At 42.8% G+C, this 26,399-nt stretch overlaps 1 protein-coding gene across 1 annotated transcript in view; it reads left to right on the plus strand.

The window, feature by feature from the left end:
• LOC132885129 (synaptonemal complex protein 1-like) overlaps positions 1–26,399 on the plus strand; it is a 123,674-nt gene that overhangs the window by 65,251 nt on the left and 32,024 nt on the right. Inside the window, exons 16-17 of the mRNA XM_060919461.1 lie at positions 2,986–3,090; positions 7,728–7,831. Of these exons, the coding sequence (XP_060775444.1) occupies positions 2,986–3,090; positions 7,728–7,831 (209 nt within the window). The remainder of the gene's footprint in view (positions 1–2,985; positions 3,091–7,727; positions 7,832–26,399) is intronic.

A 26,399-nucleotide genomic window follows, 5' to 3' on the forward strand; every position in this document is an offset into this window, starting at 1 on the left:
CTCTATGGCCTCCCTGATCCAGCGCTGATGTTTATTATCTTCTGTGCGGATGACTCTGGCATTCCCCCAGTCCATAATATGATTTTCCCTTTTGCAATGATCTGTTATGGCTGACTTATAATTTTCCTGTTGTGCCTTTTCTTTTATTGTTCGGGTTTGTCTTGTAGCTGTCTCCTTTTTGCACTCTTTCTTATGTTCATTTTTTCTTGTGTTGAAACTCCTTCCTGTCTCCCCAATGTAAGTTTTATTGCATAATTGGCATGGAATCTCATATATGGTGTTGCATCTGTTGTCCGGATGTATTCTGTCTTTGGGATGAACCAGGATCTGACGGAGTGTTGTGTGTGGTTTGACAGGTGTGTTAATGTTGTATTTGCTCTTTGAATGCGTTCCGTTATTCCTCTGATGTATGGTAATGTCACTACTCCCCTGTGTTCTTGTTTGTTGGTTTGTTTTTTCTCTTTCTTCTGTGTTTTATTGTTTTTGACCTGTTCTGCCCCTTTGGATATTGCCCATTGTGGATATTGACATGCCTTCAGTGCGTGTTGTATATGTTGTTCTTCCTGTTCTTTGTCCTGTGCATCTGTAATTATTGCTGCGCGTTCATGCAATGTTCTAACTACAGATATTTTGTGCATTATGGGTGTTCGGAAGTCCAGTTTAAATATTGGTCAGTGTGTGTGGGTTTCCTGTGTACTTTTATTTTGATGTCCCCCTCTTCTGTGTGATGTATTTTTAAGTCCAAAAATGCTATTGACTGCTCCGTTTCCTCTTCATGTGTGAATTTTATATTGCCGGTATTGAGATGGTCGGTAAGTTGTTGAGTGTATCCCCTCTTTACTTTTTCCAATATGTCGTCCACATACCGTTTCCAGAGTGTTGGTCTGTATTCCGCTGGTATTGTAGTGAGTGCTTTCTGCTCCAGGTCTTCCATGAAAAAGCCGCACATGATGGCTGATAGTGGGTCTCCCATGGCAAAACCTTCCTTTTGTCTGTAAATTGTGTTCCTGAACTGAAAGTATGTGGATGTGGCAATGAATTGAAGGAGTTGCATAATGTCTTGTACAGTGAGGTTTGTGCGTTTCTTGAGCGTCCTATCTGTTTTTAATTTGTCTTGTACTACCTGTATGGTGGCTTCCGTGGGTGTTCTGGTGAAAAGAGATATGACATCGTGTGAAATGAAAACTTCGTCTTGTTGCATTTTTATGTTTTTTAGTTCTTCTGCAAGTTGTTTTGAGTTTTTGCAGTGTTGGTCTGTGAGTCCTAGTAATGGTTTAATTATTTCGGTAAGTGCTTTTGATAAGTCGTATGTCACTGAACCAAATCTACTATGGGGCGTAATGGTGTTCCTGGTTTGTGTATTTTTGGTGTACCGTAAATCCTGGGGATGACATTGACTGTGGGTACTAAATGATTATATGCCTGTTTATCTATTTTATTTTCATTGAGTAGCAGTTTGAGTAATGCTTTAAGTTTATTTTTCTTGTCTTCTGTTGGGTCTTTTCTTAATATCTCGAAGGCATTGTCACTGAGTAATTCCATCATTTTGTGTTCATATCCATCGGTGTCCATGATAACTACTGTTCTGCCTTTATCTGCTGGGAGGATTGTGATGTCTTTATTTTTTGCTAATGTTCTCATGGCTTTGGCTTCCTGTTTGGTGATGTTGCTAGGTGGTGGTTTGGCCGTTTTCAATATACCAGCTATTGCGTTTCTTAGTGCTGCTTTTTGTGCCTGATCCTGTATTTTCTCACATGCTAATTCAGTTGCCAGAATGAATTCATCGTGTGGTATATTGTGCGGTGTGACAGCGTAGTTGAGTCCTTTTCCTAGTATACTGCGTTCTGCTTGTGAGAGTTTGTACCTTGATATGTTGTGGATCCATTTTTCGTTGATGTGTGCGTGCTCCGGTTCTGCCTTCTTTTTCTGTGCGATGAGTTTGTCCAGTTTTCGGATTTGTCGGGTTTTTGTCTTGGTGAATTCCTGCTCATGTATGTCTGCCAAGTGTCCATGTATTGCTAATTCCATTTCCTTGTTCTGGGGAAACCGGCGTTTGAAAGTTTCCATCTCCCTATGTAGTTCGCTGTTGATATTATTGAGTTTGTCAGTTGTGCACCGTATCCATTCTTTTACCAGAGTCATCCGCACTTTCCTGATCATCTTCTCCGCGTTTCTGGTTGGAATCGGGTTCTTGATGTTCAGGCTGGCCGGTACGACGACTTCATCCCGGCAGCGCAGATTGAATCTCAGGTGATTCCTGTAGCATGCCCGTTTTCGCGTCAATCTTTCAAGGCGGCGAAAGTCCTTGATGCTTTTATCTCTATAACTTATTCTTAATCTTTCGATTACGTTCATTATGTCTTATATTGAATATTGTTAGTTTTTTCTTTTTTATCAGACATCTCATTTTTTAGGTTTGTTTACCTGACATGTTTCGACGTACGACTGTCGTCTTCCTCAGAGTGTCACCGGGTGTTATTGGTGACGCATCTTTTATCAGCTGATGTTTCCGAAGGCATGGCCTTCCTGTCTGGATTGACAGGTCGGTCACGCCTTCTACTGTCAGTTCGTCCCCTGCAAGATGGCACTCCAGGTATGGGAGAGCATGTATGCTCCCTCATCTCGGTTGATGGTCCTCGGATTTCGCTTACGGATCTCTATGGCCTCCCTGATCCAGCGCTGATGTTTATTATCTTCTGCGCGGATGATTATCTTCTGTGCGGTACTGAAGTTAAAGTCACGTGCATTCCCACTGTTGTATGTTATTGCAACCTTTGCTGTCTAAACAATGCAGTTACAGTTAGGAAAAAGAGATTTAAGAGGTTATGCAGACTAATAATTGCAGTTCTTTTTTTATTTCATTAATTTGAATCGTCGTAAATTTGTACCGCAATTTATCATCATATGATATATCATTACATGCCGAATGTGAACATGATTTAGACCACAGATGCTGTGAGCTTTGTATTTCACCTGCTTCAACAGGACAAACTGGAGACTGCTGCAGTTGAAAACAAAAAAATGGTAGCTACCCTGGAAGAGGCCGTAAATGAGCAAGCGCTATTGAAGGAGAGTTGTTTTTTGAAAGAGGTAAAAATGTTTATACCCTCATCTAGAATAGATTATAGACCTATCAAGCATCACCATCATCTTTGTGTGGGTCTCATTTCATATTGACTCTATTGAGATTAACTGAATTGTGAGTGTCATATCAACTGTCATGTCAATGCTGGATTAGCAAAAACTCTCAGACGACACTGCCGGCTACAAACATGACTGTAAAGGACTACAGCAACCAAACATCACAAATTCTTTCACGTTCACCAGGTTACTGATCACCAGAGGTGGACAAAGTACCCAAGTTCATTACTTAAGTCAAAGTACAGATTCCACTGGTCAAATGTTACTCCGATACAAGTGAAAGTTGTCCAGTCAAATTTTTACTTAAGTTAAAGTACTGAAGTACTTGCTTTTAAAAATACTTAAGTATTAAAAGTAAATTTTCTGTCAACGCATCATTGTATTATTGCCGTAACGCTTACAAAACGCAATGCCGTTACCAAAAACAGAAATGTGACTTCACAAAATGGACACATGCTGTGCCATCATGGTGGTTTAACATTAAGCTAGCTAGTCAGTGAAGCTCCTAAAATGCAAGCAAACTCTTTTCAAGCTCAATCATACTGGGTAGCTAATGCTACTAGAAAAGAAAGATTTCTACATTCTCTTTATGTGGCAAGATTATGCTAAAACATATTTCTTTAAGGACTTCAGATACAGTGGTGCTTGAAAGTTTGTGAACCCTTTAGAATTTTCTATATTTCTGCATAAATATGACGTAAAACATCATCAGATTTTCACACAAATCTTAAAATTAGATAAAGAGAACCCAGTTAAACAAATGAGACAAAAATATTATACTTGGTCATTTATTTATTGAGGAAAATGATCCAATATTACATATCTGTGAGTGGCAAAAGTATGTGAACCTTTGCTTTCAGTATCTGGTGTGACCCCCTTGTGCAGCAATAACTGCAACTAAACATTTCCAGTAACTGTTGATCAGTCCTGCACATTGGCTTGGAGGAATTTTAGCCCATTCCTCCATACAGAACAGCTTCAACGCTGGGATGTTGGTGGGTTTCCTCACATGAACTGCTCGCTTCAGGTCCTTCCACAACATTTTGATTAGATTAAGGTCAGGACTTTGACTTGGCCATTCCAAAACATTAACTTTATTCTTCTTTAACCATTCTTTGGTAGAACGACTTGTGTGCTTAGGGTCATTGTCTTGCTGCATGACCCACCTTCTCTTGAGATTCAGTTCATGGACATATGTCCTGACATTTTCCTTTAGAATTTGCTGGTATAATTCAGAATTCATTGTTCCATCAATGATGGCAAGCCATCCTGGCCCAGATGCAGCAAAACAGGCCCAAACCACGATACTACCACCACCATGTTTCACAGATGGGATAAGGTTCTTATACTGGAATGCAGTGTCTTCCTTTCTCCAAACATAACACTTCTCATTTAAACCAAAAATTTCTATTTTGGTCTCATCCGTCCACAAAACATTTTTCCAATAGCCTTCTGGCTTGTCCATGTGATCTTTAGCAAACTGGAGACGAGCAGCAATGTTACAGCATAATCTAGCACCCCCTTATCTCACTCATCTCCTCTCCCCATACCAGCCCACACGCACCCTACGCTCCACTGACAAACACCTCCTTGTCACCCCCTCTACTCGTCTTCATTCCATGGGTGACAGGGCTTTCAGTGTAGCTGGGCCTAAACTTTGGAATTCTCTCCCCCTCTCATTGCGGCAGTGTACCTCTCTCTCTTCTTTTAAGGCACAATTAAAAACCCACCTTTTTACTCTTGCTTTTTCCTTTTAATAGATACTTTTTTTTAATTGGTTTTATTATTTTAGTGTCAGAATGGTCCAGCTATTTTATTGTTTTATGTTTTTTATTGATAGTTTACTTGTTATATATTCCTGTCTTGCTTCATTTTATTCATCTTATTTTTCATTATTTCTAATTGTTTATAATTGCTTGATTTTATTTTTACACTTTTATTGTTAAGTGTCCTTGAGTACCCTGAAAGGTGCTTTAAATAAAATTTATTATTATTATTATTATTATTATTTTTGGAGAGCAGTGGCTTTCTCCTTGCAACCCTGCCATGCACACCATTGTTGTTCAGTGTTCTCCTGATGGTGGACTCATGAACATTAACATTAGCCAATGTGAGAGAAGCCTTCAGTTGCTTAGAAGTTACCCTGGGGTCCTTTGTGACCTCGCCGGCTATTACACGCCTTGCTCTTGGAGTGATCTTTGTTGGTCGACCACTCCTGGGGAGGGTAACAATGGTCTTGAATTTCCTCCATTTGTACACAATCTGTCTGATTGTGCATTGGTGGAGTCCAAACTCTTTAGAGACGGTTTTGTAACCTTTTCCAGCCTGATGAGCATCAACAACACTTTTTCTGAGTTCCTCAGAAATCTCCTTTGTTCGTGCCATGATACACTTCCACAAACATGTGTTGTGAAGCTCAGACTTTGATAGATCCCTGTTCTTTAAATAAAACAGGGTGCCCACTCACACCTGATTGTCATCCCACTGATTGAAAACACCCGAGTCTAATTTCACCTTTAAATTAACTGTTAATCCTAGAGGTTCACATACTTTTGCCACTCACAGATATGTAATATTGGATCATTTTCCTCAATAAATAAATGACCAAGTATAATATTTTTGTCTCATTTGTTTAACTGGGCTCTCTTTATCTAATTTTAAGATTTGTGTGAAAATCTGATGATGTTTTACGTCATATTTATGCAGAAATATAGAAAATTCTAAAGGGTTCACAAACTTTCAAGCACCACTGTAAGTTAACATTATTCATGTTAGTGTAACTCTGTGTTTACATGCTAACTAACAGTGTCCAAGTTAACTAGCTATGTGTAAACGTTAGCCATGATCAAGGCGATGGCAACTTCGTGGGCAAATCCATAGAAAGTCATTTGACTAACCAGACTGCATAGCTATTACAACATTATCGCTAGTTCTCAAAGCACAAACAACTTTGTTGCAAACTTTCTCTTGGAATAAAACCTTTATTTAGGCCACACCAATTTAATTAGTTGGTTCTCGGATTTTTTCAGGAAAAATATGAAGCAAGCGGGCGAAATAAAAATAAAAAAAAATGCTCTGATGGTAAAATTAGCTGTGGAAATAGACCAAACAATACAGGCAAACCAGTAAACAGATAGGCTAAGTAAACGATTGAATTACAGTCAATTGAACATCTACAATGCACAGAAAAAAAAATTTGACCAGGAGTAGGCTACTTCACAAGTCTTTAACGAAAGTGAAAGGGGTGATTTGATTGGTTTTCGACATCACGTGATCTCACATCATGTGACCTTTTCTGTTGGCGGGAGTTTGATTTCGATTTTTTTTTTTCATTTTGCATTTTTTTCAAGCAGCGATTCCGAGAACCAACTAATCGAATTGGTGTGGCCTTAACTCAATATGCTTCCGCAGGTCGGATGTCAAGTTTTTGAAGGCCGTGATGCGGTTCGTTTTTGGCAAACATTTAAAACTAAATGAATCTTTAATCCTTTCAGAAAACTGAAACATGGGTTCTAGGTAAAGCCATGGGGGCGTGCATTCCCCAGAAGAACTGCCTCCTTCCATTCTGCCATGAATTGATTATGTTCAAATAATGCTGCTGAGAAATAATTGAACTTGAGTTTATCCAGTCTATGGACGTGACGTGACCCTAGTGATTACTGATTGGCTGTCTCAGTGTCACCTGTGAAAAAAACAATCACATTTTAGAAAAGAAAAGGAAAAACATCCACCTTCAAAGCTGCTTCATAGTAACGAGTGACGAGGACCTTGATAGAAATGTAGTGGAGTGAAAAGTACGGTATTTTTGTCTTTCAAATGTAGTGAAGTTAAAGTCATAAGTTTCAAAAAAAAAATACTCAAGTAAAGTACAGATACTCAAAAAGTGTACTTAAGTACAGTACTCAATTAAATGTACTTCGTTACTGTCCACCTCTGCTGATCACACACCAGGACTCAATTTCCTTCACAGCCACACTCAGTGTACAACTATGAAAAAAATTAAGAGACCACTTTTATGGGTGACCACCATTTTTCCCTAGCTATATAAGGATTCTCAGTTCAAACATTCATTGTGAAGTATATGCTCAGTGTTTTACATACCTGCCTATACCAAGCGTTTGTATGTTGCTACGTTCTCATTCTGGTTTTGATCCCTGTTATGGTTTCCTGGTTCTGATTCTTGCCTTGCCTCATGTATGTTGTATGTTTTATGTTTTTCCCTCTGTATTGGATTTGTTTGCGAGTTTCAATAAAACCCTGTTACACCTGCATCTGTATCTGCCACCCTGACACACTAAGACTTTTGCTAAAAATGGTAGCACACTGTACTAACTGAATTTAGTTGCACAAATTACAGACACAAAAAAGGAATCAGTTTTTCCAGGTAAAAGATTTTTCACACTGTCAGGCCTTATCCAAGCATATGATCATTTGTGTAACCATTCATTTAGTATACATTATTATAGCACTAATTATGCTTCATTAAAATTGTTGACAGGGCTATACGCAGAAATCTAAGATGTCTGAAACAAAGTTAAGACAAAGTTAATTCCAAAGTTGACTGTACGCTGATGTCCCTTGCCCAGGTCAAACTGCAAGAGGTTGAAGGGCAGTTATTAGAAGCACTGAAGAAAGAGAGCGAATCCTCTAATAATACTGAAAAATTGCAAAAGGATATCGATCAGTACAAGTAAGTCGGCTAAAAGATTGTTCTTTTTTGTACCATTTTGATCTAGAACCATACTTGTCAGTTATGGGATGCATATAAGACTTTATAGGCAACAGATAAACATGGCTACAAGATTATTGATGGTTGATAATAAAAACATGAAATATCCCAGTTTACTATTCATCCACAAGTGGTTATGAGCTTGGTGTCTTTAAGGCATTAATTCTGTTAGAAATGTATTGTACACAATGATCCATTAAAAAAAAATAACACAAAGAAAAGGTATCAGCATAGGGAATTAATAACAGTGATGCACAGGATGGAGTGTGGTGCACAGGGTCAGATCTAGCTGTTTGGATGCCATAAGAAAGCTCTGAAATTTGAGTCTTCTCAACCATAATTGTATTTTTTTTTTCCTGCAGCATAATTAATAGCTGAATTTGTCTGTGGTATGTATGCTTAATGAAAAGTGCCCATACATTCACGAATACTTCACATAAACCCCTCCTGTACATCACATGTGTATACTGAATAAGTATTTGACTGATATGAATGCAAATAGTTGCATCCCTTTTGATGGCTGGGTGAAAAAAGGACATTGATTTTACAGCAAGAGACAATCATTTTTGAAGGCAAAATCGACATTAAAATATCTTGAAATGCTTATCTTTCTTCAGTTGTCAGTAAATTTGTCATCTAAGCAATTGTACCATTTAGCTGCCTAACTGCACCCAATACTTTAAAATACTTGCCTCTGAAATGTATGAATTTTAAGTTCCATTTAGCATTACAGCAAAAGTATAGTTGCAAAAAATATGAACATTTGTCAACACTTTAGCTGAAGGCTAATCAGATATCATCACTTTATGCCTTGTTTGAGAGGATAAAATGTTTAAATTGTCAAAGCCGGCTAGCTAGCTTCTTTTAATCCAACTTAATTTGTTTTTATATTAAAGAAGACGGGGTGGCACGGTGGTGTAGTGGTTAGCGCTGTCGCCTCACAGCAAGAAGGTCCGGGTTCGAGCCCCGTGGCCGGTGAGGGCCTTTCTGTGCGGAGTTTGTATGTTCTCCCCGTGCCCGCGTGGGTTTCCTCCGGGTGCTCCGGTTTCCCCCACAGTCCAAAGACATGCAGGTTAGGTTAACTGGTGACTCTGAATTGACCGTAGGTGTGAATGTGAGTGTGAATGGTTGTCTGTGTCTATGTGTCAGCCCTGTGATGACCTGGCGACTTGTCCAGGGTGTACCCCACCTTTCACCCGTAGTCAGCTGGGATAGGCTCCAGCTTGCCTGCGACCTTGTAGAACAGGATAAAGCGGCTAGAAATAATGAGATGAGATGAGATTAAAGAAGACATGAAACAGCCTAATTTTGATGATTTTGTACAGAATTAATTGTATTGAAATTAAATTTGAGAATTTTAGATATAAAATGATTACACATTAAATTATAATAGATTTATGTTTGATACTCACTTATTCTTTTGCTCTGGCTCACGCTATATTGCCGTTGCGCCATTGACTATGTCATGGGCTTGATTAGTTGTGAAGTTGTCCCAGAAAGAAGGTAGTTGTGGTATGCTGAATTTTGAAAGAAACATTTTGCTTGTTACTTTAATCAAAGCATCACAGAAGATGAAGCTGAAACATATTTTGAGGAGAGTCTCAGAACCCCAATACCTTACGTATTCGAGTCAGTGAGGAGGATAGAAAAAGTACAAACTCGGAGCGTACCACGCAGCCTACAAGTATGGCACCTCAAAATACCATTCCCACACATCCTTCTTTATTGACTCTTAACCACACACTTGCACTCTGGAAACGTATTAGTGAAGCCCCATAGGCATAGAGTGTGGATGCATAAAGAAACCCATCGAGATGGTTTCGGTCCTGTGCATGCGTCCCTCCCACCATAGGAAACCCAACAGCTGAATAGTGAGTAACCCATCGAGTTGTTTTTTGATGGTTTCAGTCCTGTGCATGTGTGCCTGCCACCACAGGAAACCCACCAACTAGTGAACTGAGTAGTGAAGTGTGAAGTAGAGTAGTAGTCGGAACAGTATAGTAGTGAGTAACTTGTCGCTGTTGTCGCCCGACGTTTTGTACAACATAAGGAAACAGTATAGTAACTATAATGGTAAAGAAATAAAACAAAAGAGGCTGGCTATGATATAAGAAAATTCTACAACCCAGAAACAGATGGGAGCGCCGCTTTTAGGCAGTGCCTAAATCTATATATTACTTGCCTTATTTCATCCCGGGTTTCTGTTAGTTTCTTTGTCTTTATTTTCCATTCCGATTCTCATTGTGCTTTCATGCCTGGTGTTTTTTGTTGCTTTGATTATCCTGTGTAAATAAAAGGTTTCCACACTTGCATCCCTCTTCACACCCCAACCATGATAAAAATATTAAGCAGAAATGTTATTCAAGTGGAATCCCATTCATTCAAGAGAGATGGACCATATTAATATAACTTTTTTATTACAGTATATTGTTATTAATTACTGTTGTTGATTTCATATTATCTGTAATTTATAGATGAAACTATCATAGGTATTGGTATCATAGGTGCACTCTAATATTTGGTTGAAATGCCTTTAGCTTTGATTAAAGCATGCATTCACCATGGCATTGTTTTGAAAAACTTATGCAGTGTCACAACATTTATTTCAGTCCAGAGTTGTATTAATTTTTCACCGAGATCTTGTGTTGAGGATGGGAGAGTTGAACCACTGTGTAAAGTCTTCTCCAGCACAGCCCAAAGATTCTCAATGGGGTTAAGGTTGGGGCTTTGTTTTGGCCAATTCATGTGTGAAAATGATTCCTCATGCTTCCCAAACTCCTCTTTCACAATCTGAGACCTAATTTTATGCCCGTTCCGTCAGGGAAGAAAAAATCCATTGATGTAATAACCGGGTCATTCAGTATGTTCAAGTCATCAGCCGACTTCATTTTATTGCCCCATAACGTTGCTGAGCCTTGGCCTAACCAACAGAAACAAACCCAGATCATAACACTGCCTCCAGAGGCTTGTACAGTGGCCACTATACATGATGGATGCATTGTTTCATGCTCTTCCCTTCTTACCCTGACGCTCCCATTACTCAGGAATAGGGTAAATCTGGTCTTATCAAACCACATGAACTTTTTCCATTACCCCAGAGTGCAATGTTTATGCTCCCAAGCAAATTGAAGCCTTTTCTCCTGATTAGTCTGACTAACAAGTGGTTTTCTTATGGCCACACAGCTGTTTAATATCAATCCTGTGAGTTCTCATTACACTGAGAGTGTATAAATGCTCTTAATCTCACTATTAATCATAGATGTGGACAGTTCTTAACCCAATTCCAGTCATTTCAGCAATCTCCTTAGTTCTTTTCTTTGCTTGATACAAGCCAATAATTTGACCCTTCTGAAATACAGTAACATCTTTTCCATGAGCATAGGATACATCTTCCGACATGTTTGTTAAAGAAATGAGAAGCTACTCATTGCATCAGTTAGGGTTAAAAGAATTGTTGCCAGATGAAATACATTAATCACTGCATTAATTATCCAATCAAAGGCTCTTAAGTATTTGCCTATTTAAATCCAAATGGCAACTTTTTTTGGCCAGGCAATGTATATACTTTATATATATCGTTTGCTACTATCGGTTGGCTTGCTATGGTTTAGGCTATCCACATTAGGTTTTGGAACATATCCCCTGCAGATACAATGGTCCCACTGTATTATGTATATTATATTAATAAGACCTTAATATCCTCAAAGATGGTGCTGATTTGATACATAGGTACCATACTTCTTTGCTAATAGACTTGGTTGTACGGTCTGTACACCAACCTTATAAGAGGAAAAGTCAGACACGGGGAGCAGCCTCAGACTTCAGCTTGTTGCTCCAGCGAACCACCAGTACACCTGACTCAAAAACCTTCTCCTACACATTCTCATTTACAAAGTACTTACTACAAACCCTAGCATCATGGCTAACTGGAGGATTCTCTCATTTCAGTGCAGCTAGCCAACAAAGAAGAACCACTTGCCGCTTAAGAGGAAAAGTATGAAAGTGGACAATCTTTCTTTGTTTTTGACTCTGTAAATTTCATTGCTGTATCTAGGGCACAGGCGATTGCTCTAAGACAACAAGGGAGGCTCAGCCTCCTCTAAAAATGACGAACATTGTGTAGGATGAATTGCGCTAGGCTTATGTTATAGCCGACCTTATAACATTGCTATTTCAGATCCAGAATCATAGAAATATATGTGCTCAACCCAACTACAGTGAGAAATCATTCCGTTATAACTTTCCCCAGTTCGCCTAATGTGTGTGTGAGTTTTTCCCCCTCATGACAGCGCGATGCATCCCAGCCTCAGTGGACTTCAATGGCATTTGGGAGCTATGCGCTTTTCAATCTCAAAAAGCAAGACGATTATTGGACAAATACTGCGAAAACGCCCGCCCACGGAGTCCCACGGACTCCCAGCCTCAGTGGACTTCAATGGCATTTGGGAGCTACGGTATGTGCTTTTCAATATCAAAATGCAAGACGGTTATTGGACAAATACTGCGAAAACGCCCGCCCCATGGACTCCCAGCCTCAGTGGACTTCAATGGCATTTGGGAACTATGCGCTTTTCAATATCAAAATGCAAGACGGTTATTGGACAAATACTGCGAAAACGCCTGCCCACAGACTCCCAGCCTCACAGTGGGAGGGACATGGCAAAGCTTTCCACGAGGAGACTGGTGATTGGTGAAAACGGCCGGATATTTTCTTTGATTGACAGCTCGTTTCAAATATAGACAGGCAGCGGTGAATTTCAGTTCAGTCCCATGCGGATTCGCAAGTGCTGTGGTGTATTGTAAGAGATCAGCTTACATTTCGATTTCATTCATTACATACCGTTTCTACCAGCTTTTTTAGTTTGTATATATTTTCATTGTAAATAAAGTGTAAATATAGTGTTGTCAAGTTTGCTATCTTAGTTCCAGAAATTTTGTTTATTTGAGTGACTGAACTTGAACTTGAGGGGGCTAGTTAGCTAGCAAGAAAGCTGCGCACAGATGCCAAGCATTGCTGATTTAATTTTGGCGAAGCCATTTGCCAGTCTTCCTTTCGAGGAAAAAATTAAAATTAAAGAGCAGGGTAGACCAACGCCTCAAATTGACTTGGTGAAAAAGGTAGGGAATAATACTCGTTCCTTTCAGCTCTCCTGGTACAAGAAAGTGAATTGGCTAACAGCAAGTGACCCACATCAACAACAGTAAATAGGCTACTTTAGTAATATGTCATGGATGGACCAAAAATATAGAATCTATTTAAAATGTTTATGCTGAGTATATTATATTGGAATATATATTTTTCTGGATATGAATTAAACACAGCTACAATTTGGAAAACATTTTTAAACAAAAACACAGCCGAGAACATTTCACCCTACAGACCTGGAATAAAAGTGAAGGGTTATCAAAATTGTCAATAAAACATTTCTCAGTCAAAATAAGTAAAATATGGGGAAAGTGTCATTGAATGAAATGTGTGGCACCCAGCTCTATGTTTGGCTCCCCAAGGTCAGTGCTTGTGCCTATTCCAGAACACTCTGCTGTTACTGCTGAGGTTCCTGACAAAGAGCTGCTTTCAGTAATGATCAATTTTTAAACAACATGCCACAATTTTAAAATATAAAATGTTAAAATATACCCCCCCAACACCACCATCATGTATATTGGACAGTAGGCTAATGGGCCAAAAGAACCTGTTATTTCACAGTTTGTGACCCTGCCAACAATCAGCCAGATCAGAGGCAAGAGTATGGGCAAAATTTATGTTTTTTTCTTTTTTCTTTTAAAATCTGGAAATATCGTAACCGACCAGCCTCCCGTGTTTGAAAGACTACCAGCCGCCACTGATCTAGGGGTAATACAAAAGTGACCCTCCTTGCATTGCTTTTAGTTTGGCTTTTCTTATCTTCCACTGAGTAAGTGATTTGTTAGTGCTTTGACTAGTTACAGCTAATGTGAACTAATGTAGGACTTCCAAGCCATCTAACCTCATGATGTCACATTCAAGAACAAGATGGAGCTACACTTGTTTGAAATATGTAACATAGATTACTTATTATTTTTAATCAAGATTCACTGACAGTGCAGGGCTCGAAATTCGCGGTGGTCCGGTCGCCCGAGGTGACTTAATTTGTCATTTGGCGGGTAATTCCTGTCACTAGCCAGCCCGACTGGCTAGTTGAAAATAAAAAATATATATGAAGCGAAGATTCAGACACACCATCAACTAAAGCCGCCACATATTAAGCGTGCGCCGTGTCTATGTTAATCGATGTGTTTATCGGCAGGACGGAAAATACCGAAGAATTCTGAATCATATCGTGTACGAGTCAGGCTGTCGGTTTTTTCACGACTGCACATGCATATAACGCATCTCGTTGAATATCGCAGTAATCACGTGTAGTATTGGACCAGGTGGGTGGAGCACAGAAGCACGGCAGGCCAGAACCGAGTTCTCAATGAACTATTTATTGCTAGCTTTTCACACACACACACACACACACACACACACACGTGTTCTGGTTGGGGAGAGAGAGCACCCTTTCTCTGCTCTCCTCTCCTTTTAAAGGGTGCAGTCACTGGGGAAGATACACAAACACAGGTTAATCCCCATCAGGTGCAATGATTCCACCACTTACCTTCCCTGACTCCGCCCTCCATTCACAGACCGATGCTTGGCCACGCCCCCACTGTCACATCACGTTATCAAATTCAATAGATGCGGCCACATTATCGCCCATTTAAACACGTGTTTTTGTTGTTGTTTACATCTACATCTGTCAAAGCTACGTTGTGATGTGGAATTTTCTGAAAGGTGTACAGAAACCACCAGAGACGGGGACAAAGCGACCTCGGTCTGAAGAGGAGAAACGACAAAGGACTTATAAGCAAATGCGGGAGCAGGATAGGCCTTGGCTGCAATACGATTTTTATGGAATAATTAATTTTTTTCAAGTTGATTCCTAGTCAATATGAAGCTCCTAATGCTTTCTCTCTCATAAATGGTTAAATACAGAAAGCATATTGGACATATTTTGGGTGCTATAGTCATGATAGTAAGTATATTTGCTTTCAATACTCATACACCAAGTTGCCAAGTTTTCCAATATATTATTATTTGTTGATATTATATTATGGTGCTCTGTGTTGTTCTCATTTATGTGTTTAACAACAGTATTGTTAGGGTTTTGCTGGGATTCGAACCTGGTTCGTTGGTGTGATAATCCAGCAAACCCCCACTAGGCCACCAGGGGGATGACTCAAATGCAGAGGCGTGAGGCGGAAGTAGAAAAAGAATCAAAAGGTTTATTTAAACTATATACACTATATACAGGGCAAAACAAAAGACAAAAAAAAACCAAAGAGTATAATCCAAAAGAAAAGCAAAGTGCAAAAATACAAAAGCTAAGAAGATCAAAAAACACAGTACAAAGGAAACTGGAGATAAACATAACAGCACAAAGACTCCGTGACAAGAGGACTGAACTCAGGGGTATAAATAGACAAACTAATTAAGGACACAGGTGAAGATAATTAGGCAATTAACACAAACACAAAAACACAGGAACAGTGGCGGCCTCTAGAGGCCAAAATAAACATGACATGAAAAGGAAATAACAGCGGCCTCTAGAGGCCAAAACAGTCCTAGTCCTAACAGGACCCCCCCCCTAGGAGCGTCTCCTGACGTTCCCAGGGCGATCCGGATGGGCCGAATGGAAGTCCCGACATAGTTCTTTATCAAGGACATCCCGAGCAGGAACCCAGCAGCGCTCCTCAGGACCATAGCCCTCCCAGTCCACCAGATATTGCAACCCGCCGCGGACCCGGCGGGAGTCAAGCAGGCAATTCACAGTGAACACAGTCTGCCCCTGGAAGATGCGGGGGGGTGGGGGGTTCCTAGGGGCAGGGGCATACGTAGACGTCAGTACGGGCCGTAACAGGGAAACATGGAAAGTGGGGTTGATCCTCAGAGTCCGGGGCAACTGGAGCCGGTAGGAGACAGGGTTCACCCTGCGCACCACCTTGAAGGGGCCAATGTAGCGAGGAGCAAGCTTGCGGTTCTCCACCCGCAGTGGAAGGTCCTTAGTGGACAGCCAAACACGCTGCCCAGGGCGGAAAGCGTGTGCAGGTCTTCTATGGCGGTTGGCCTGAGTCTGGTTGGTTCTGGAGGTCTGTATGAGGGTCTTCCTGACCTTGCTCCAGGTCTTGCGACACCGTCTCACATATTGGTTGACCGAGGGCACCCCCGCGTCCTCCTCCTGGTCCGGGAACAGAGGTGGCTGGAACCCGAATTGGCACTGGAATGGCGACAGCTTGGTGGCCGATGACTGCAGGGTGTTGTGGGCGTACTCCGCCCATGGCAGCCAGGTGCTCCACGATGTCGGGTTATCCATAGCCAGGCCTCGCAGGGTGGTTTCCAGGTCCTGGTTGAGCCTCTCCGTCTGACCATTGGACTGTGGGTGAAACCCAGAGGAGAGGCTGGCAGTGGCTCCGATGACCTTGCAGAACCCGTGCCACACTCGGGAGGAGAACTGGGGCCCTCGGTCTGAGACGATGTCCTGTGGAAGACCAAAGACTCGGAAGACATGATTAAACAAAAGTTTTGCAGTTTCAAGAGCAGAGGGGAGTTTGCACAGTGGTATGAAGCGGCAGGCCTTGGAGAATCTGTCAACTAAGACCAAAATGACCGTGTTACCTTGTGACTCAGGGAGACCCGTGATAAAGTCGACTGCCACGTGGGACCAGGGACGCCGGGGAATGGTCAGAGGATGCAGGAGACCCTGGGGACGCTGTCGTGGGTTCTTGGTTCTGGTGCAAACCTCACAGGACAGGACAAATGACCTTACTTCCTTCTCCATGTTAGGCCACCAGAAGCGTCTTTTCAGGAAGTCCAGGGTCCTCCGAGCTCCCGGGTGGGCGGTGAGAGGGGAAGAGTGACCCCACTGGAGAACCTTGGCCCGGGCTTGATGTGGGACGTACAAGAGGCCTGGTGGCCCCGTCCCAGGACCGGGGTCCTGGCGTTGGGCTCGTCGGACAGCCTCCTCAATACCCCAGCGGACAGGGGCCACAATCCGGGACACAGGGATAATAGGCCCGACTTCATTCTCCCTGTTAGTGGCAGAGAACAGTCTGGACAGTGCGTCAGGTTTGGTGTTCTTGGAGCCGGGGCGGTATGAGAGGGTGAAGTCAAACCGACTGAAAAACAGGGCCCACCTAGCCTGTCGAGGGTTCAGTCTCTTGGCTTGCTGGAGGTACTCCAGGTTCTTGTGGTCAGTCCAAACCAGGAATGGATGTTGTGCTCCCTCCAGCCAGTGCCTCCACTCCTCAAGGGCCAGTTTGACCGCTAGCAGTTCTCGATCCCCCACATCGTACCGGGACTCAGCAGGACTCAGGCGGTGGGAGAAGTAAGCGCAGGGGTGCAGCTTTCCTTCCGAACGTTGAGAGAGCACCGCGCCGACACCACTGTCCGAGGCGTCCACCTCCACGATGAATGGTTGGGAGGTGTCCGGGAGAACCAGAATGGGTGCCGTGCAGAAGCGGTCCTTGAGGTCTTTGAACGCCTTTTCTGCCTGAGGAGACCAGCCATAAGATCCACCTGTCCCTTTGGTGAGGTCAGACATGGGTGCTGCCACAGAACTGAAGTTCCTGATGAACTTGCGGTAGAAGTTAGCGAATCCTAAGAACCGCTGAACCTCCTTAACGGACTTGGGAGTAGGCCAATCCCGGACGGCCAGGGTCTTGGCAGGGTCCATTTGGAGTTGGCCTGTCCGTACAATAAATCCCAGAAAGGAGACCTCGGGAACATGAAATTCGCATTTCTGGGCCTTGGCGAACAGATTGTTCTGTAGCAGCCTCTGGAGAACCTGGCGGACATGGTGGCGGTGCTCCTGCACAGTCTTGGAAAAGATAAGGATGTCGTCGAGGTAGACAAAAACGTATAGGTTAATCATGTCCCTTAAGACGTCGTTGATTAGGGCCTGAAAAACAGCTGGTGCGTTGGTGAGTCCGAAGGGCATCACCTGGTATTCGTAGTGCCCAGACGGGGTGTTAAAGGCAGTCTTCCACTCGTCTCCCTGTCGGATACGGATGAGGTGGTATGCGTTCCGTAGGTCCAACTTGGTGAAGACGGTGGCGCCTTGGAGCAGGTCGAAAGCTGTGGACATCAGCGGAAGGGGATATCGGTTGCGCACAGTGATCTTATTCAGGCCCCTGTAATCAATACATGGTCGGAGCCCCCCATCCTTCTTGCCGACAAAGAAGAAGCCGGCTCCAGCAGGTGAAGTGGAGGGTCGAATAAACCCAGAGACCAGGGCATCTTTGAGGTATTCCTCCATGGCCTTGCGTTCTGGCTGAGAGAGTGAAAACAGTCTGCCACGAGGAGGGGTAGTCCCAGGGAGCAAGTCGATGGCACAGTCGTAGGCCTGGTGCGGAGGAAGAACGGCGGCCCTGCTCTTGCTGAATACCTCCTTGAGATCCCAGTACTCTGTGGGAACTTGAGATAACTCGGTGAGATCAGGGGGCTCGGCAGGAGACACAGGAGAGCTAGAGAGCAGACAAGAGGCATGGCATGCAGGGCCCCATTCCACAACCTGGCTTGTTACCCAGTCTATGCGAGGGTTGTGGCGAGTAAGCCAAGGAAGGCCTAGAATAACTGGGAACTCAGGTGAAGGAATCAGGTGCAGGGATATTTCTTCCTTGTGACCTTGAGACTGGAGGAAAACTGGAGAAGTAACTTGGGTGACTCTTCCATCACCTAACGCTTGGCCATCGAGGGCAGACACAGACAGTGGGACTTCAAGAGGTGCAGTCGGAATATTGATGCTTTGGGCGAAGTGAATATCCATAAAGTTCCCAGCCGCCCCTGAGTCTATCAAAGCTTGACAAGAGTGGACAGACTCACCCCAGGAGATGGAGACCGGGATGTAGATTCCTTGGCCAGGGAGTCCGGGAGAGAGGGTAGGCCCCGTCACAACCCTCCCTCGGCTGGACGGGGCGGTCCTTTTCCCAAGAGTTCGGGACATGATGCTCGGAAGTGACCAGGCTTGCCACAGTAGATGCAGCACTTGTCCCTCCTTCTGCGCTCCCTCTCAGATGCGGAGAGGCGAGTACGACCCACTTGCATGGGTTCTGGACAGTCACTGAAGGAGGTAGACGGTCTCCAGGTAGAGGTAGGGAGGCTGGGGGGGCTCAAGGCTTGGTGGCGTTCTCTCATCCTGTTGTCCAGACGAATAGCATGTGAGATGAGGGTTTCGAGGTCACTTGGGCATCCAATAGAGGCCAGACCGTCCTTGATGGGGTCAGACAGACCATGGTGGAAGGCTGACACCAGGGCAGTCTCGTTCCATCCACTTACTGCTGCGAGTGTTCGGAACGAGATGGCGTAATCTGCGACGCTTCCTCCTTGCCGGATGGACATGAGCTTTCGGGCTGCGTCGGTACTGATGTCTGCCTGATCGAAGACCCGAAGCATCTCTTCAGAAAACAGCTGGAAATCAAAGCACTCAGGTCCCTGTCTTTGCCAGATAGCAGTAGCCCAGGCTCGCGCCTTACCAGCTAATAAGGTGATCACAAAGGCAATCTTGCGGCGATCCGTAGTGTAGGTGGTAGGCTGAAGCTCAAAGGTGAGTTGACACTGGGTAAGGAACTCTCGGCACTCACTGTGCTTGCCGTCATACCTCTGTGGTGCAGGAAGGCTGGGTTCGCGAGGTGAAGAAGGCAGCATTGCAGGAGGCACTGGAGCAGGAGTGGGAGCTGGATCAGGAGCAGGAACTGGATCAGGAGCAGGAGATGCAGGCAGAGATGTCAGCTGTGCCAGGGTTTTCCCAATTTGCTGAAGCAGTTCCTCGTGGCGAGCGAGGGCCTCACGTTGGCTGGTGAGCGTACGTCCATGAGCGTCCATGGTCGCTCCGAAGCGTGTCAAAGCTGCCATAATTCCCTGAAGGTTGGCCGGGTAGACAGTTGAAGCAGCCTCTGCTGAGTCGGTCATGACGGAGTCTTTCTGTTAGGGTTTTGCTGGGATTCGAACCTGGTTCGTTGGTGTGATAATCCAGCAAACCCCCACTAGGCCACCAGGGGGATGACTCAAATGCAGAGGCGTGAGGCGGAAGTAGAAAAAGAATCAAAAGGTTTATTTAAACTATATACACTATATACAGGGCAAAACAAAAGACAAAAAAAAACCAAAGAGTATAATCCAAAAGAAAAGCAAAGTGCAAAAATACAAAAGCTAAGAAGATCAAAAAACACAGTACAAAGGAAACTGGAGATAAACATAACAGCACAAAGACTCCGTGACAAGAGGACTGAACTCAGGGGTATAAATAGACAAACTAATTAAGGACACAGGTGAAGATAATTAGGCAATTAACACAAACACAAAAACACAGGAACAGTGGCGGCCTCTAGAGGCCAAAATAAACATGACATGAAAAGGAAATAACAGCGGCCTCTAGAGGCCAAAACAGTCCTAGTCCTAACAAGTATCAAAATACTCGGGTCTTGAAATAAATGTACATTAGTCATGAGCAATGGTAACTACTCTCTTTTGCGTTATTTTTGACAGAAGTAAAATTTATACATGAACAAATTTTGGCTAGTTGATTTTCTGTTTGGCTAGTTACTTTGGAAGCTAACTAGTCCGGCTGGCTGGTGAAAAAAAAATTAATTTTGAGCCCTGCAGTGTTACACCTATAGAGGATTTCGACGTGACGTCACAGGTGACGTGACACCCCGGTGTCCGCCATTTTGAAGGTCAAGCTAGCTAATGTCAACAACAGTAGCTAGTATGTTACTGTAGCAATGTTTACGTTCAGTCATTTGGATGACTGTTAAAACCTTTCAGTCTCAAGTTTTTCCTTTACTGTATTTACTAGTTTACTGAGCTAGCGCGCTCGCTCCCAGCCTGCCCGAGCTAGCGCGCTCGCTCCCAGCCTGCCCGAGCCAGCGCGCTCGCTCCCAGCCTGCCCGAGCCAGCGCGCTCGCTCCCAGCCTGCCCGAGCTAGCGCGCTCGCTCCCAGCCTGCCCGAGCTAGCGTGCTCGCTCCCAGCCTGCCCGAGCGCGCTAGCTCAGTAAACTAGTAAATACAGTAAAGGAAAAACTTATAACGGGCCATGTCTCAACAGACTAAGAAGTTATTTCAATGACATTTAATAACATTTTGTTTATCCTGAGGACCGAAAGTAAATGAAAATGTGAACAAACCTTAGCTGTCAGTGAACAATCCTGGTGGAAGCAGGTAAACGTCGTTCTCTAAGCCTGCTAACCTCAATTTTTGCAAATACCTCTCCCTCTGCTCGCCCTGTAAATGCCCTACGTCGCTGGATAGTGAAGGTGTTTTCTGCATCTCGCTCCTTTTTCTTTTATGTTTTTTCCCTGGTATTTCCCACACGCCTGACTGCAGGTGAGGAAGATCACCCGCGCTGCAAAGCCAGAAAAAGATAGCCTGGTAACGTGTACGGATCACGTACACCAGCATCATTGATTTTCTGGTGATATCGCTTCTTACTTGCGTCATCTAGGCCGGATAAAATACTCGACAATGAGACTTCGTCATGATCAACAGTGTATCGCTACCGGTAGTCGCCATATTTGTGACCGTCAAAATGGCGCCGGCTACTTGTTGACATGGCAACGGTCACGTGGGTCGAAAACCTCTATAAGGATTTTTAGCTCATCCAGCAGCTGTAGGCCAGGCCGGATGAGCTTATGCGATCATGCATCATCCATCCGTTGTCATCGTTGTTCATCCACAATTTACAAAAATCGCTACTCCTCCTACAGGATTGATCGGATTTTGATCAAACTCGCATACAATGTTCCCCAGGTGGGTGTGCATAAAAGTTGTCAAGATGATGGTGCCACCTGTCATATTTACGATTTTATGGGCGTCTTGGCCAGTATGAGTTACAGCCTCATTGAGGCTATTTTTAGAGTGGGACTCTGTCTTGTAAATTATGCCAAATGCATCTCGTGGTTCAGGCTCACTTTAATCTGCATGAGCTTAAAAACAAACACTCAGCAACAGAGCTGTTAAACAAGCTGGTAATTCACATCAATAACAATCCTGGTGTGGGGTATCTATCCAATAGCATGCTCCTTTACTCCAACTTGTTAAAAAAAATCCTCCAATACCAGCATTTGATAATACCATGTCACTTGTGTAAGTCTAGTGTATGTGCTGCATGAGTACCAAGAAACATGTTCTCATACTCAGTCTGACAAAAATTGGTATTAATGCATTCCTAGCTGTCTGAAGCACCAATAGGTAATATTTGCTTGGGATTTGTTATGTTCTCTAAGTGGAATGCTGCCAAGTTAATTACATTAACCAAAAGCCTGTGGCAGCTGGTGTGTGTGTGTTTTTTTTTTTTTTCGGGGGGTACACAGTACACAGAAAAGTTTTAACCCTTTTGTTCAAACAAAAAAAAGTTATGATTTTGTCATCTATCCTTTTGTGTAATTTGTACTTTTATTAGACAGTGTGTGCTCCGTCACTTTCAGTTTCTCCTCCAAAAATGTTTTAGGGGAAGAATAAATAATCCACTTTGTTCACTTTCATTACACCTGCGACTGAGTCTGTAACATGCCTACTGGTGACATATTATGAAAATGTCACCAAAATAGGTTAGAATATATTCACCCATTGGAGCTCAAAACTAGGCAGATGTGTCACTCTTTGTAATCATATGACACAACTGTCACTAATTGGCTGCTTGAACCTACAGCAGCGGCACGGTGGTGTAGTGGTTAGCGCTGTCGCCTCACAGCAAGAAGGTCCGGGTTCGAGCCCGTGGCCGGTGAGGGCCTTTCTGTGTGGAGTTTGCATGTTCTCCCCGTGTCCGCGTGGGTTTCCTCCGGGTGCTCCGGTTTCCCCCACAGTCCAAAGACATGCAGGTTAGGTTAACTGGTGACTCTGAATTGACCGTAGGTGTGAATGTGAGTGTGAATGGTTGTCTGTGTCTATGTGTCAGCCCTGTGATGACCTGGCGACTTGTCCAGGGTGTACCCCGCCTTTCGCCCGTAGTCAGCTGGGATAGGCTCCAGCTTGCCTGCGACCCTGTAGAAGGATAAATCGGCTAGAGATAATGAGATGAGATGAGAACCTACAGCAGAGAGTATCTCAGCCTACAGCACTGGGATCATTAGTTAGCCTGCAGCCTCACACTTCATATCATTCTGTTTGTTTGTTTGTTTGTTTGTTTGTTTGTTTTGGGGTTTTTTTTGGGGGGGAGTTGTTGTTGGGGTGTTTTTTGTTTGTTTATTTTTGTTTTTTTTGTATGACTGCTCATGGTGCTGTTCCACTTAATTTAAAGAATTACAAATAATCCTCTTTAAAACATTTGTTATCCACAGAGGTGATGTGGATGCCCAAAATATGAAACCTTATGTACTACTAATTTTTATTTTTCCTTTGAAAGACAGGGGGGACTTAACCCTGCTAGCCCACTGATACAAGCTGCTCTGCCCCTACGGTACCAATAGCAATATCTATTAAAAGAAAAGGTGAATTAAAATATTGTTATTGATAGCACCAAAATGTAATATTTTCACTGTTCCTCCTCATCTCTTTTCCCTTTCTTGCACCAGAAGCTATGCTCCAAACCACTGAATATTAGGTGCAGGGTGGCCGCGGGTCCTTAAAAAGTCTTAAATTTAATTTTCCTAAAATAAGGCCATTAAAAAGTCTTAAATTGTCTTAAATTTCAAACCTCGTGGTCTTAAATTTTCAATCTTAAATTTATGGAGATTTTACTCAGTCATATCGTTAAAATGTGGTAAACTTTGGATGGGGAAAAAGTTTAATCTTTTTTGATGCTCACAATTATACCGCGCAGGCTCCGAATCCACCGGTTGCTAGACACACGCGTGCTTGACAACCACTCAGTGCCTGATCTGTTTGAGAGAGAGAGCAGCCCCGCCCCTCTCTGCTCCCTGAGTGGAGCCCCTCCCCTCTTTGCTCCCTGAGTGGAGCTCGTCGCCTTGGTAACGGTGCTTGGTGCAGGGAAAAGACATAATGACAAGCAAAGAGCGCTTTTTCTCAGAGTTCCTTCTCCTCGAACAACGCTGATTTACACGGAAACGAAAGGAGATATTCACAAAATTATTTCACATTGAGTGCTACAAGGCTCCCATGAGCACATTGATGTAAGTTTTTTGTCCCTAGTATAAAAAATGTGGACACTAGAGCGAGTTAAAAACAAGTGACATTTCTGATTTTGCAGTAAAAGCGCTGCCAGGTTTATAATGGGAGTCTATGAGGCAGATCGGCTGTCCTCTCGTTACTTTCAGGCTTCTCATTCAAAAACTGTAAATCCTATCGCTCAGGTAGACACATTGTGTGAATCAAGACAAGTGTGACTACAACTTTTGAGAAAATTGTGTGTGTAGAGTGAAAACTGTGGCTGAAAACACAGTTTAAATGAGAAAGTTTGAGCTTTTTTTTTTTTTCAAGCTGCCTACACTCTAAACTCCTGAGCCCCACTGGTGTGTAACGCAATAGACACCCATTATAAAGTCTGAATTTCTCCAGATTTGATCATGGTGTTTGAGCTGTGACTGATCAAAAAGTATAGAACCTAGCAAAAAAGTTGAATGCCAGATCCACACAGGAGAAGTTTGTCTCCGTTTTAAAGTTTGAATCATGTCTCTAGGTGAAAGCATGCCAGAGCAGCGGATGTTTGAAAAACATTGAAAATGTGCGATTTTTTTCAATTAATTCCATAGAAAATGAATGGGAAATTGTGTGATTTTTTTCATGACTACATCACAAAAAAAATCGTAGAATGCTGAACAAAGTAATAGCATAGTGAGTCCGATCGAGCCGCACGTTCTGATGTATTGTTTGTCTGTGTGCGATGTACGGTTATTGGGTTATTCGAAATCGAAATTTGTATAGAAGATGAAAAACGGAAGAACAATAGTTTGCTGTGCTTTGCTCCCTATATGGGAGTCAGTAGTTTGCAATGCATAGCACTGCATCACTAATAATAAACTCCTGTGCACGCAGTTCCCAGGATTAAATGTATTTTCCACAGACCATTTATTTATTCACTTTACTCAAATACAAAGTAAAATGGCAGTAAATCATCTTTCTTTTCTTGCGTATTGCATCATGAGGCGTTCCTGGCTTGTAAATCTCTTATTTTTGGTGCATGACACATTCACGCAGCTGAGCATGCTATGAATGAACAACGACAACGGTCTGCAGTGGTGGCTACACAATTAAACACTCAGCGAACATTTCTTCATTTGTGTATGTAAATACACTCCAACAACTCAGTTTGGTTTCATTTACAATCAACGGTGTCTTTTGATGCCAGCACGTAATTGAACGAGAGAAGACTGGTTTACCAGAGACAAAATAAGCGTTATCTCTGCTTCTGTTCCCTCCGATGTCGCCTCCGACAGCCCCGACACACTACTGCCTCCGCAGAGTGCGCGCGCGCACACACCGCATGTCGGGGCCGCGGAGGAGTTACTCTCCCTTGATCAACGAAGTCGGCGGGGAATTTGTGGTTATTATCGGTACAAACAGCGCGAATCACAACTTAAATGAGTGCAGTTCAGTTTGACATTATTGTCAGTCCGTTAGATAAACATTTAATTTTATTAAAATCGAAAATTAATATTTAGAGCCTGTGGGCTACAAAAATAATAGTCATTAAAGTAGCCGGCTGGACTTAATTGTGTAGTCGGCTGTATGGCCGGCAGCTGGCGCTTGTGGAAAGCCCTGTCGAATCAGCTCTGCGCATGCGCCATGCGGCACAAAAAAATGGCAGCCACCATGAAGGAAGGAGATCCGGAGTTTTCAAACATTTGCTTAAGTGTGAAATCGCAAAATGGTATTCTAGCGAACAACAAAATAGTAAAGATTCAGAAAAACAAATCATTCAGTGATCATTTTAATAGTGTAATTTCATCCGAACTAGGCCTAACGGCCGATTTAGAACTACAAAAAGTCCGTGTGTCGGACATTTTAAGTACCTTTGTAAAAGTTTTGCAAATGTTGCAGTCAGCATTTAAAGTGCTAACTTAAAGTTTTTGTACAAGTTTCAGTTGATTAAACTGTCATTTTATTAAATGTGTCTGCTTTTGTAATAAAAAAGTACTGAAAGAAAAAGCAAACACAGCATTGCGATTTTCTTATCCATCCATTAAAAAAAAATCCCCCCCTCCCTACTGAAAATTTTTTTGCTCACCCGGTGGACAGGAAACGGATTTTTTTTTAAGGATGGCCTTGGATTCAAACATTGTGACTGCATTCTGATTGTCACATAGTTACAAGTTTATCCTATCCTCCTTATATTGTGTTCTGAGTGTGTGAATGCCTGTCAAGGAAAAGAAATGAAGTACTTCTACTAGAATAGTGTTTTTTCTGGTGAATGTTTACAAGAACAATAAGTTACATTAAATTATATAGTTTTTTTTTTCAAAAGAGTACGTTTTTGCGTGACTTTAGATTTGGTCTTAATTTTTTTTTGGAACATGGTCTTAAAAAGTCTTAAAAAGTCTTAAATTTAACTTGGACAAA

This window comes from Neoarius graeffei, chromosome 4 (assembly GCF_027579695.1).
Source record: "Neoarius graeffei isolate fNeoGra1 chromosome 4, fNeoGra1.pri, whole genome shotgun sequence".
Lineage (NCBI taxonomy): Eukaryota > Metazoa > Chordata > Actinopteri > Siluriformes > Ariidae > Neoarius > Neoarius graeffei.